The sequence below is a fragment of the Pezoporus flaviventris genome, unplaced genomic scaffold, assembly GCF_033815535.1.
Source record: "Pezoporus flaviventris isolate CSIRO_AGI_PZ_B2104156 unplaced genomic scaffold, CSIRO_AGI_Pfla_v1 ptg000086l, whole genome shotgun sequence".
In the NCBI taxonomy this organism is placed as follows: domain Eukaryota; kingdom Metazoa; phylum Chordata; class Aves; order Psittaciformes; family Psittacidae; genus Pezoporus; species Pezoporus flaviventris.
Genome location: NW_026892634.1, coordinates 1,262,823 through 1,276,686, shown reverse-complemented (window position 1 = coordinate 1,276,686; position 13,864 = coordinate 1,262,823). Strand labels below are relative to the sequence as shown.

Sequence of the window (13,864 nt, the reverse complement as noted above, 5' to 3'; positions counted from 1 at the left end):
TAAACAGTATCTTTGCAAAGAGCAGATATCCTGTCATAATTAAATTAAACCTATAAAATAGCTTATAGTCCCATTTAAGTATAGAGGTACTTTTTTTCTTTTTTAACCTGATTCTTCCAAACTTCTGCAGTTTTGGTCCTTAAAGCTATGGGGCCAAAAATTGGTCCTGTCTACTTAACATTGATTCTATTAAATCTAAAAAAGCTGGCTGGTACTATATTTTTTCTGGTTTTAAAAGCTGTTTAAGTATTGTGTTGACTGAGTTGAAGTGATGAGCTAGGACCTAAATGTTATATGCTTAGTTTTAAGAAGGTCATACAGCTGTGACTTTCAGCTTTTTCATGGAGATAATAATGGATGGAATGGGCTAATACCGTAGCTTCTCTACAAATATTGATATACTTAAATCTCTTTCTACAGCTGAAATATTTATGGAAAATTTTGGTCCAGACTTCCGACATGAGGAAACTTTCTTTTCTGTTTTTGCTATTTTCTTCCCTGCTGCAACTGGCATACTTGCTGGTGCAAATATCTCAGGTGATCTTGCGGTGAGTAGTGAAAGAGAAAATACTGTTCACAAACATTGAGTATGCATTTATCTCTGTCATCACTGTCCACTGACATTTTTCTTTCAGGATCCTCAGTCAGCCATACCTAAAGGAACGCTGTTGGCCATCTTAATTACTACATTGGTTTACGTAGGAATTGCAGTATCTGTAGGTAAATAGAGAATGTTTTTAACTTCTACATTCTTTCTGAGGGTGTGTTTTGATGCGGTTTATATAATTCACTATGTAAAATCATTATGTAATAGACTTTCATGCATGGGAAAGTAATAGCCAGAGGTTTCTGATTTTTATTGTTGGCGGTTCAATATTCAGCTGATTTTATAATTTCCTAAGGTGAGTGATTTTTTTTTTTTTTGGTGGGCTTTTTTTGTTTTTTTCCCTAAGACTAGTGACCGCTTGAAGCAGACTAAAGCACAAAAGACTTCTGATGGATCTTTCCTCATTTGTTACAGTTACTTATGTTAAAAGATTTACAGTTTAGCAGTGGGATAATCCCTGAATTAGAAAAGTGAGTTTTCAGAAAATACTTGCTGAACAAACACCTGTATTGGTTTGAAGATGATGATGGCCAGGTAGTCAAAGTGAATTGTGGGATGATCAAAGAGCTCTTTGGTAAGGATGCAGGAGCAGTAATTCGCCAGTAAAAGGAGAGGAGAGAGTAGTGACTTTATCTGGCCAGCTGACTTTTGGAAGTGTTGTCATGTTGAGAAATGTTACAATTTCCTGAAGTTTTATTTTCATGTGGAAAGAGGAGCACAATCATAGACTGACCTGGATCTTGTATAAACCTCTCTTCCTGGTCTTCCCCACCCCACAGAGGTTTGAAATTCTTTGTAGGATTTGCCTTGGGTTTTGATGCTCCTATATCAGTGTTGCTCCAAAGCATCAGTGGTCAACCAAGTTTTTTTTCCCACTGATAGGATTACTAGAAGAGAATTATTCTAAGAACTTCTTATTGCTGAGCAAAAAGTAAGTTGAAGGGGGACCTTAATGCTCTCTACAACTACCTGAAAGGAGGTTGTAGTGAGCTGACCGTTGGCCTCTTCACACAAGTAACAAGCAATAGGACAAGAGGAAATGGCCTTAAGTTGTGCCAGGGTGGTTTAGATTAGGTATTAGGAAAAATTTCTTCCTCAAAAAGGTTGTCAAGCATTGGAACAGGGTGCCCAGGGAAGTGGTGGAGTCACTGTCCCTAGAGGTATATAAAAGATATGTAGGTGTGTCCACCATCTAAACAACTTGGTCTAGCGGTGGACTTGCTAGTGTTGGGTTTGCCCTTGGCCTTGATGATCTTAAAAGTCTTCTCCAACCTAAGTGATTCCGTAAGATAAGATTGTAATAATATCTCACATATTTCTTCCCTGTGGTTTGGAAATGTTACTAGTATAATACAGTTTCTGGCAGCAGTAATCAGTTTTCACCTTGCCTTATCTTAGCTGTGCTGCCTTTTGAATGAAATTCTCATAAGAGTACCATTGAACTTACTGCTAATGATACTTCCTTTCCAAAGATACCAATCTTGCTAGTCTGCCTCTGTTGGCTAACATTGTACTGTAGCTCTGCCAGATTGTTGCTCTGTAGTGATTGTGCTCTATGCAGCATAATGACCTACACTTATTTCCTAAATAGATTGACCACATAGACCTTTGCTACCAAATTCGAATACTTTAGAACTTTAACCCACATGAGAGCGAAGTGCTTATTAAAATTCATTTGATCATGAAATAACCATCTTTCAAACATGAAAAACCTAATTTTTTGTACTGCAAAAGGAGCATCTTGCAAAACCAACTGAACATGAAATTGTTTGATGCGTCAGACGTGTTCTGCCTTAGTTGCCTTCTATAACTTACACTTGGAATTCTTGTAGTTAGAAAAGCCCAGTGCTATTGTAGAAGATTGATGTGAGTGAAATTTAGGGTGTTTTTGAGCTGTTGGATCAGGGATCAGACAAATACAAATACTTCTGTTCCTTTCCCCACACAAACTATTCCCCCACTCTAAATTTCCAAAGTAGTGATAAGCGCGTCATTATAACTTAGAAAAGGCTAGTAAATGTCAGTGAGTAGTCATGTCTGAAGGGGAGGATGATGTTCTGAATTTAGCTCAGTATCTGCATGCTCTGTACTAAGTAAGAGGGTTAAACTGAGTAACTGAGTAGAGAAGGCTTAGAAGGGGAAAACTGCTAGAGCTGCTGCTAGAGCTAGACAGCCTATTTCAAACAACAGCTGTGAGGAAAAAGTATGCAGTTCCGTATTTTAGCAAGGGACTAACGCAGAGACGCAGGTGGCAGGATGAAGACTGCACAACCAACTTCTGTATCAAAATTCTTGAAAGATGTATCTCAAAGAAAAACATTCACTGCTTTAAAACCAAGGGAAGCTCTTATTAAAATACCCCGAGTCGTAACTCCTGAATAGGGTTATGACATGCTCTCTGTACACAGGAAAGTAAAATTAATTAGAGGCTAACTGTATCTGTGGCACCTGAGAAGTTAAACGCTCTCAACTGCAGTCTGAAGGACTTGGTGTTGCATCTCTGGAATCCTTGCTGGTTGTATGGAGTTAGGAGGTCTGCTCACCTGAGGCTTATAACATGGCAAAACTGCTTTGGCAGGAACATGTTTATAAATGCCTTTCCTGTTTTTACAGGAAAGAAGGCATAAAGGTTCTTAACAAAAATGTTGTCAGAATCTTATGAATAAATAAAATGTTTTAGTTAACCCTCAGTCATAAAAGTCTGGGACTTTTACTTACATCTAGATATCTTCTGCTGAGAGTGGAGCCTGCCCAGCTGGCTTCTCTTCTGTGTTCTCTCATAGTAAGGCTCACATTAAGTTTGTTCATAGTATGAAGTTTGTTCATAGTATGATTATCCCTGTCTATTGTACTTTGATTCTGTGTGTGAAAGACTTGCCAGCAAGTTGGCTCTGAACTCTGGAGAAGGGAATGAGGAATAGGAGGGCTGTGATAGTGCATTGTAGCTATTTAATGAGTTGCTCAACTTAATGGGCCTGCCACTCCAATCTACCAACAAAATGTTATCTACAAATAATTCTCCTAGTAAGTATATTGTCACATACGTTATATATTGCTTGAATGCTGGGGCAAATGCTTGTGTAGTAAAAAGAAGAAACTTTCTCATACAGAGCTTTTACTCTCATTTAAAACAGAACAACAACCAAAAAAAGACCCAGCCTGTCTGTGTACCCACAAGAAAAGCATGACAGATGATCAATATAGGAAACTCTTACTGAAATTGAACCAATTTGGCCTAATAAGTAACTGAAAAATAAATCTTAAGAAGTGGGAGGATTAAGTAATGTCCACCTACCAGCTATCACTGTGGACTGTTGTTAACACCTCAGAAGCAATCTAAACATGCTATGTAGGTATTTAGAAGTTAATTTTCCTAATGAAAGACAAAATACATAGATCATAGGGATTGTTAGAGGAGAAACTTAAGCTTGCAGCACATCTGTATCCTTCTTTTCATTTTGCAAGTAATCTAGGTCCTCAGTAGTGACATGGTCCTGTTCCCAGGATCTCCTTGTTATTCAAGTTCCTGAAGGACCAAATGAAGGCAATTCTATTGGATACTGCTCTGTAAACTTCTCTCTTCCTCACTCCTTATTTAATTCATTTTCCTGGAAACATTTGTTGGTATCCAAACAATCTTGACTACTTCAACTATTAAACCATAGAATGTTAATAATATTTAGCCTGCTCTAGTTTGTTGTTCTTTAAGACAAAAAAACCTTGAAGCAGAAGACTTGTGGGCTTTGTGGTACATTTTGGGGTTTTTTATTTCAGTAAATAAGAGGTGAAATGCTATGCCTTCAGCATTTTCTTGACTAGTCAAATTATAAATGATCATAGATAAATTGAAGACATAAATAGTCAAATTATAAATAATCATAGATGAATTGAAGACATAAATTCAAGTGATAAAATGAATTACAAAAAATGTGGTAGCAATGGGATTGTCCAGCTTTGTTTTTCACCAAGAAACCAAAATAAAATACCACACAAGAGGTGGCTTGTTTTAGTGTTGGGAAATGCAAGAGGCTTTCATGACAAGCTGCTTAATTTTTTTGAATGTCAGAGCGTAACAGTGGGAAAGAAGTAACAGCAAGACTGTGCATACTTGTCTACATACAGTTGTACATACATTACTAAAATGTGTTCCTCTAGGAAAACTGACATAAAGAGAAACTATAAAATCAAGTGATGTGGAATAATACTAACTTTAATTTAAGAGCTGTGTGGAAACTCATTATTCAGAAATAATATGTTGAACTAAAATTGTGCAGTTAGCTTTTGCATGTCTATTGACATTATTTTCCTCTGTGCTAAAACTTCCCTTTCTTACTAGATTTAGATTTATTCAAGGCAAGAGAGCAATTAGTTTGCTTGTTTATATTTGTTCCTCACAATGAAGATGCGCTTAGTACTGAAATGTATTAAAAATGTAAACGCTGTATTTTAACATTGCTCTGTGAGACTATGTATACATAAAAAGGGAATTGAGCATGACAGGTGCATAAGTTCACGTTCAGCCTATTTGTGCTTTTTTTTATTTTGTTGCTGTGTTCACTCTAGGTTCCTGTGTTGTGCGGGATGCCACAGGGAATGTTAATGACACCATTGTCACGGAGCTGATGAATTGCACTGCTGCAGCTTGCAAATTAAACTATGATTTCTCATCCTGTCAGCCAGGATGTCAGTATGGGCTGATGAACAATTTCCAGGTATAAAACTTTCTGTTTATTAGCTTTTTTGTTTGTTCTTTTTTTGAATTGCATACCACAGAAAACCAGGCTAAAAATAATACGATCTATATGGAATACTTAAGCAGTATGCTTTAGCTAGTATGCAGAAGAACGATGTCTGTAAAGAATTTTTTGGTGTTATACGTAGGTGATAGAAGTATTTAATGTGAATAAGCTGCTTAGTTTGGGTGGTGGGACTGTAGCTTTCTCTCTAGGTATCTGAATGCTATCATTCAGTGGCATGGGTAGATGTACTTATTGTTCAGTAGTCATGCATAGTATTCATAGGCAGCCTCTCTCAGTAACTTGTTCCTTAATTTTAAGTTTCTTAGAAAATATGCTGACTTTTTAAAGAATATTTTACTTATCTGTCACAGTATCCTCTTTAATGGTGAAACTGTTGTCAGTTCTCATAAAACCAGATGTTACTGAATTAAAAAAATCCTCTAGAAGCCATGGGGTAATTCACCGTCTGCAACTTACACTTCACAGGTAATTAGGTGTCCATGTACTACTGGTCAGGGTTTGAAAGAAACTACTAAGGAGAGCATACTTGTTGCTGATTGATTTAAACTTCCTTTACCATAAATTTTTCCAGCATGTGCACAAAAAGTTGGCTAGAGACTAAGATGAAATCCACAAATGAGAGAGGTGTCTGGCTCATGGGTTTTGGTTAGAATTATGTGGTACATCTGCTCCTTACATGTGGTACATGTACTCCTGTCCTGCAAAGCTGGGTGGAAAACCTGTTTGGTCCATGCTGAAATAATGCTGCAGTGCAGACCATTCTGTAGAGTAAAATTAGAGTACACTTTGCTTTTTCTGATTTAGAAACATTTCAGAATGGTTGTGGGAATAATTCTGCACAATCAGATGACTCGCCTCATTTGTTTAAGCTCAGAAGCCCCCAGTATGTTGTCAGATGTACAGCTGAGAGCAGCGTGGAACTGATTTTCTTTGCATCTTTAAGCAATAAATACCATAAATGTTGCTTGTACTTCCAGTAAGTTAGACATTAATGTTCTAGTTTCTTAACATTTGATCTAAAGAATACTTCTGTCTCCCAGATTAGTCTTACTTCTCTCTGTGGACAAACTAATGGGTTCTGAATTGGAAAAGTCATTTTCAAGGCCAGGCGCTGCACAGATAATGCACTGCTCCTTGTGGCCCCTTTTCTAGGGGAGATTTGAAAACTTCATTACGGAGACTACACAGGATCTCTGGATTCTAGGGGAGGTTTGAAAACTTCATTATGGAGAGTACACAGGATCTCTGGACAACCTGCTGCGGCACTTAGCCACCTTATGTGTGGAATTTTGTTTTTCTAGTTCCCAGCTGGACTTTTCCTTGCTGTTTGTTTTCTTTCTTATCCTCACTGCTTTTGCTGTGTATCTCTGACCAGAGTCTGAGATTCTGTTTTCTGAGATGTTAGAAGGAAATTGTTTGCATGAGAGGCTACCTGTACATAAACTGTTGTCCATTTTCTGACTGAACTGCCCTCAGCTTAGTAGCTCTGAAAGAGAGCTTTAAGAAGATGCTTTTTGCTTTTGGGTTTTGTTTTTTTTACATGCAGGTCACAGGGAGAATGCTCCAAACTTTTGTACCTCTCCAGCTCATCATACAAATGTAAATTCTTTCTGTAGGTAAAGTAACTGGCAACAAATAGTTCACTAACATAAATTAATCCATAAAGTGAGTGAAGATGGTTATATTTATTTATCTTACAGTTTGTAAGCATGTAGGCTCTGAGGTTGAAAGCATCAGCTTACTTCAGCCTGATGACTTTATCAGTGCAGTACACTTCCTGCTGTATTCAGTTCTTTTGGCAAAGAATTAATTTGAAATTAGTGCTTAGGTAGCTTGTGTTTTGAATGAGGTTGGGCAGCAAGGGGATAACTTGTAGAATGATTTACCTCTGAAAAGCTTAGATGATGCTAAGAAATGTAAATTGAGAACAGTTGATGAAACAGGCTTAGTCAGACTGTCATAGAAAGATCATCTTTAGTTTCTGTTGTAGTCATTGCAAATGAATGAAGTCCTCACAGGCTTCAGACATTTCTCTGCTCAGTGTCAGTGATATTTCTGTGCCCAGGCTGTCATCTGTTTTCAGCTCTGTAGTCTCAGCTTTGGAACTGCCCCAGATTAAGGTATGGCTTTGGGCAATCTAAATGCAGGATCTAGTCAACTTTGGATGAAAGTTGAAAGTACATGAAATTCCAGTTCAGAAGCAATGTAAAAGTTCTCCTAAAATATTCTTTCTGCAAAGGAAGGCAGTTGTGAAACATTTGAAAAAGTTAGGGGGAGGGTGAGTTTAGCAATGCTTTGTCCATACCCATTATAAAAATAAAACTTTAAAGAAGCTGCTGCTTGTTTTCATGTGGCATTTTTTTTCTGCTCCACAATGGCTGTACCAAATAACAGAAACTGTAGTCAAGATACTTCATTATCCCAAATCTTAGAAATTTAGGGAACTGTTTGAAGAGCAGATGGCAGACAAACATAACGAGTCCCTTATCAGTAGTAGCTGTGACTATCCCATAGCTATCTGTATCTCGCTCATAGCAGTATCTGTCTTGACATGCGAGTGGTAACGGCAATTTTTACAAGATACCTGTCCTTCCATTTCTCTGTTCTTTCAAGGTGAAAATCTCAGTGCTATAGCTAACAGCATATGTGGGCTCCTAGTTTTTTATGGTTAAGAGGTTTAGATTATGGTGTGTATGCTGGGGGAGAGGGGAGGGTTTCTGCTGGAATTGGTTTCCCTTTTATTAGCTTAAATGAAGCTTCCTAATGTCTTCTTACATTCTAGCTTTTAAAATGGGCAAACATTATCTGCTTACATCTTACTTAGATTTCTCTCAAATAATGGATGTAATACTTAAAAGTAGTGTAAAGAAATGGAAGTAATGAAGAAAATGTATAAAGAGAGTAAAATCCGAGTAGGTTGTAAGAATGAGAGTGCAAGAAATTGATGCCAATGTATTAAAGTGAAAGCATCAAAATAACTGTGTTTTAAATTGGATGGGAAGAAAAGCAATGGTGACTTGCACACAGATTCTGTCCATACAAAGTCCTTCCAGGGAAGATAGATTGAGCCGTCCTTGCAGGGAGGAAAATTTTCATGCTGCTTCTACAAAGATTATTTTGTGCTGGTTTATTATGTTGCTAGAGAAAAAGTTTCTTTCTAAAATATTTCAGCACAGCCTTTACACCCTGAACTTCTCTTTTAGAAATACAGTGTAGGGTTATTACAAACTGGCATTTACAGCTAACTTTTTCTGTTGATCATACAACTAACTTTTTCTGCTGATCATTAAAGTAACTTAAACCTTAAATTTACCTTAAGTAAACTTAAACTCCCCCTTCAGGGGAGATAATGTATGTGTCATTAGTTTTATTCATCTGTGAAAAAATGCCTCTTCTAACTTTTTTTTTGTTATTGGTTGTAGATATGCTTCAGGAAATTCTCTCCATTCATTATGGTTCTATGACAGCTACTTCAGTCTCATCTTATGCACCTGCAATTATTTAATCCCTCTTTTTAGGCAACACATGCCTTAAACCTGATGTAATTTAGAGGCTCAGTTGACTGAGAAACCCAGCAGTCTGTCAGTCTGTTTTGAAGAAAAGCACTGAATTTTGTTGTTAGCTTAGCCCTAGGAGTATGAATAAAACTTCATCAGTCACCTGTATATTGTTTCTGAGAGCATGTTCTACCTAGATAAGATTGCTGTAGACGGATAGATTTTACATCTTCAGGTGACTGTAACTTAACAGTAGCATACAGGGTCTGTGTGATCATTCTTGCCTTTGTTCAGTCCTTTTCCTGATACTGTAGGTGAGGTTGAGAGGATGAAGGAGGCAAGTAGTCAGTGCAAATGATGCAGAACCTCATTCTGATACATTATGCTTCAAAGGCACCATGCTGGGTTTGATCCATTAATGAAAACCATAAGCTTTTTCAAGATAGATTCTTTAATACTGTCTATCTTCAAGCAGCTTAGGCTTTTCTTTCATAAAGAAAATAACTATTAAACCATGATAGTATTTTAAACGCATAGTTCTCTATCTTCACTTGAAATAGGCAAAGCTGGATGCAGGGTATGGAAGTAATCAGTAGAATGGTAGAAGATGGTCTTCAGGCTATATGGAAATTAGAAGCTGCTTTTGTTCTAATTTGGGACATTTTTTAGTCTTAACATTGCTCTTTTACATTTTAGCTTACTGAGCATCCCTACCAAGCATTGTATATTGTATTTCACTTACTGGCATTACAAAGATGTCCTAGGGTGTGATCTTGGGGAGACAGGAAACAAGTTTGTCCTGTCTTTTTTATTTTGAATGAGAAGCAAGTCTAACTTAAGAGTTACGGAGATGCTAAGAAAGACAATCACCCTTCCCAAAATTCAGTTGATTTGTCACTTGGGCTTTCTGAGACCATGCTATCTAGTGGTAGGCTAGTCAGAATATGTAATAAAATTAAATATGTTTTTCTTCCATGACTTATTTTTAATCCTTTTATGAGCCCATGGGAGACTTACGCCATTGATTATTCTGACCCAAGAATTACACAGTTGCATTGTACTTTGTGTAAAAAGCCACCTTCTCTTGTTCTGAAATTAGGATCCATTTATATACGTTGATTTGTCTGTAGGTCATTTGTTAATATGAATGCATGATAATCAAATAGCATTTAAGTGAAGAGTGCATAGTATTTTATTCTGTTTGTGTAGTTAATGTTGTTGTCCATACATACATTATACTTTTTTAATATTATTAAAAAAATAATTATATTGCTTTCAGGTAATGAGCATGGTGTCAGGATTTGCACCACTGATTTCTGCAGGTATTTTTTCAGCCACCCTGTCTTCTGCATTAGCATCTCTTGTGAGTGCACCCAAGATCTTCCAGGTAAGGATGGAAGCAAAACCATCATCCTTTAAAGAATAACTGCGGTCAACTTTTGAATCAAAATTTTTGGAAGGGGACTCTGACAAACTGCTGTCGTGGCTCATACCAGTTGACAGCAGGACATTGATTTGATATTTACCTCTTGCTTAGAATAGGAAAATAATGTTTAACTGTTAATAAATGTTAGCTAGACCAGAATTTCTTCCAGCTATGATGTGTTTATGATTAATTTGGAGATTAGTTGGGGTGTAACTAACAGCAGTCTACAAACATCTTTATGATGTTTTTTATTGTAAGTGACAGTGGAGGACATACAAAGAGAACAGACTAATTCATTTCTCAGAGTAATCACAGAAGGACACAGCTTGAAATAGAACCTGTAGCTGTGGAACCTCAGTCCTTAGGGATTGCATTATGAAAATAATTGTGTACCAGTTCTCATGTAAATAATTAACATTGATTACCTTGTCTCCCTGAATGTGTTTTGCTTTTACTTCTTTTTAACCATTTGATCTTATTCTTTTGTCTTAAAAATTCTCTCTAATTGGGTACAGCTGTAGTGTCCTGTAATGATCTTATTTCCCAGCAGTTCAGTAGGGAATCAAACATAGAAGAGATTTTGTTGAAGAATAGAAGCACAAGTGTTGATGCAGAGAACTAGTGTATGCATTGGGCAAGCTTTTCACTTTTTGAGAAAACATTGTCTCTAAAGAAGGATTCTTTGTGACTGTAAGACACCAGTTAAGTAAAATAGGCAGTTACTTACAGAAGAAAAAAATTTGTTGTTCTAGACAGAAATTACTGAAGGATAGAATACTGGAAACAGAAGGTGTCAAGATGCAAGACAGTTGAGAATAGAATTAGTACATGGTTGTAAAAAACCTTTCAGGAAGATAATATGCAGTGGGAGATAGCATTAGTAAGTATATAGTTTGAACAAAATGCATCCTGACTCTTGGAATTTCATTTTTTCTTAGGCTTTGTGCAAGGACAACATTTATCCAGGATTTCAGATGTTTGCTAAAGGCTATGGGAAGAACAACGAGCCACTGAGAGGATATCTTCTAACATTTTTAATTGCTCTTGGATTCATACTAATTGGTTAGTTTGAAATTATTATAAATCTCAATATCTTTTTGTCCTTTATGAGGTATTCAGTTTCATATCATGACTTGCAAACAGTGTCCTGAGGTCTCATGCACAGCTTGATTCTAAGCCAGCATTCAAAAATCTTTTTATTTTGAGAGTTACTTTTCTCCTCTCTTCTAGCTATAACTCTGTCTAGAACTGCAGTAGATATGAATTCAACTGTAGCAATCTGTACTTCTCTTGATAATAGCAGGTATCTCTCTCTGGATACTGTCAATAAAAATACATCTTTTGCTTGAGGTAGAGAGATGTTACATCTTGTAAATACGGTAGCTTACTTCATATTTTTAATAATTACAAACAGCTCAGTAAACAGCAAACTTGCATGAACAATACTTTTTAAACTGTTTTTTTCTATTAAGTTACAAATAATAGAGATAAGTGCTGATGCTGCTATGCTAAAGGTAAAGATAGTCTAGGTAAAATTACATGTGCTCTATCTAGATGGCAAACTAATTGTGCTGTGTCCATCCAAGAGTCCTGTACCAGTGCTTTTAAATTTTTTTTCCTCAGTTTGCTCTTTCATCCTTCCCCCTACGTCTCCTTAAGGCACAGGTATACACATGATGTCCCTATGCAGCGTGCTGATTAGAAACTTGCTTACAACAAGTAGAAACTTGCACACTAACATGGCACATTCTGCATTTTGGTCGTTTTTTTGATGGTGAGAGTACACACGTTTTCTACCATGCTCCTCAAGGAAAGGAGAGCATCAGGTTCTTCCAGCCCTCACACTAAAGAGGGTGTACTCATCAGTGTTACAATGGTGTAGTCGACTGTAATATAGTGGTATATTAGTACCACTGATGAAACTTTTCATTTAGAATGCAGGTAGAATAACATGTTTGTTCCACTGCTCACACTAACTTTGTTTGCTGCTACCATTCACCAGAGTTGATAGTCTCTTAAACTTATTAGTGTCTCATTCTTTGCTGTTTGAAAATTGAGCTAGAGATGTACTATATATGTATTTATGCTCTGTCTACTGTTTCTGACATTCTTCAGAACCCAGTATATTAATGCACTGTTTGATAAAGCTATAGTGGGGAAAGAAATTCTTTCAATTAATTATTTTGAGGAAGTATGTAGTGCTTCGTAAGTGGCAGTCCTGGAACACTTAATAGTGTGGAAAAATGTTTATTTTTGAAATGGAAAGTTATGCTTTGTATTAGAAGATAACATAGCTAAGAAGAGACCATTAAATAATAGCTCTATCTGAAAAGAAGAATGAACTGCTGCTTCTTAGAGTACATCAGAAAACAGGTTTGTGTAGCAGATTTTTTTTTTACTCTGGAATCTACATGATATCTTTTATAACAGCCTGCTTTGTGTTTGCTTTTACAGCTGAACTGAATGTGATTGCTCCAATTATTTCTAACTTCTTCTTGGCGTCATATGCCTTGATTAACTTCTCTGTATTCCATGCTTCTCTTGCAAAATCTCCAGGTAGGAACTACATTTTGGGGGGTGAGGGTTTAGCCTGAAATTTCCTTAAGCATAAATACAATATAAAAGGTATTGCTATAAATGAGTGTTTAATTTAGTTACTAAGTATCTATTTGATTCTCATGATGCATCTGTATTATAAGGTTAATACTGTGTATACCTGGGTCTTCTGGAATTTTGAAGACTGAGTGATCCAGTACAGTTTGGGAGCTACTAATTTTGTTACCTTTGCTCAGGGAACACAAGATAATTCAGAAACTCTTGAAAGGTTTTTTTGTTAATTCTGTATATGGTGTTAAAGAATTATCCAGGACATCTTTGGATGTCTTGTTAATGTTTCTTCTTCCAGTCCATGAGAAACTGGAATTGCAGGTGGTATTGCCACATTTTTATACTCTTTGGTGTGGGAGGCTAGTTAACAAACAGGAGTAAACCAAAACCCAGTACCATCTGTAGAATAGATGTGTATCATGCCCAGCCCACTATGCATTTGTACTGAAATAATGCCCTTAAAATCTTCTTAAGTTACTGAACAGGTAGATAAAATTATTTTCCAAGAACATGTGCATAGTCTGTGTACACGACAGTTCTACGTGTAATATACTTGCTAAATCTTGGGTGTGTTAGTGGGGGTATGCATGTGTGTTCACCTGATTTTGGATAAACTTGTGACAAATAAGGGTATAAAACAGTGACAGTCCAGTATTTTGACATATTCAAGTTGTACTTAGATATATCTGTCCTTTGGCCTTTCATGTGTGAAAATTTCTGGACATGTGAAAATAGTAAAAATACACCACTAGAAACAGTAGTCTGTGAGAGAGAAAGTCCATAAGCTAATAATTCATGTTATACTACCCTTGACAGCAGAAATCAATTGTCAGGCAAGCTATTGCCAAAGGTTCCTGTAGCTGTATTTGATAAATACATTTACATAAACATCTTCAAAATTTCCATTTGAGATAAACTTTTAGAGGGAAAAATTAGGAACGTTGACATATCCATGTAAGAAAGATAT

General features: G+C 36.5%; 1 protein-coding gene across 6 annotated transcripts in view; it reads left to right on the top strand.

Moving 5' to 3' along the window:
- Positions 1-13,864, top strand: part of SLC12A2 (solute carrier family 12 member 2) — a 67,220-nt gene that overhangs the window by 29,307 nt on the left and 24,049 nt on the right. For all 6 annotated transcript variants that reach the window (XM_061475619.1, XM_061475620.1, XM_061475618.1 and 3 more), the window contains 6 exons: positions 421-548; positions 636-720; positions 5,171-5,319; positions 10,144-10,251; positions 11,229-11,352; positions 12,745-12,846. In XM_061475619.1, the coding sequence (XP_061331603.1) occupies positions 421-548; positions 636-720; positions 5,171-5,319; positions 10,144-10,251; positions 11,229-11,352; positions 12,745-12,846 (696 nt within the window). The remainder of the gene's footprint in view (positions 1-420; positions 549-635; positions 721-5,170; positions 5,320-10,143; positions 10,252-11,228; positions 11,353-12,744; positions 12,847-13,864) is intronic.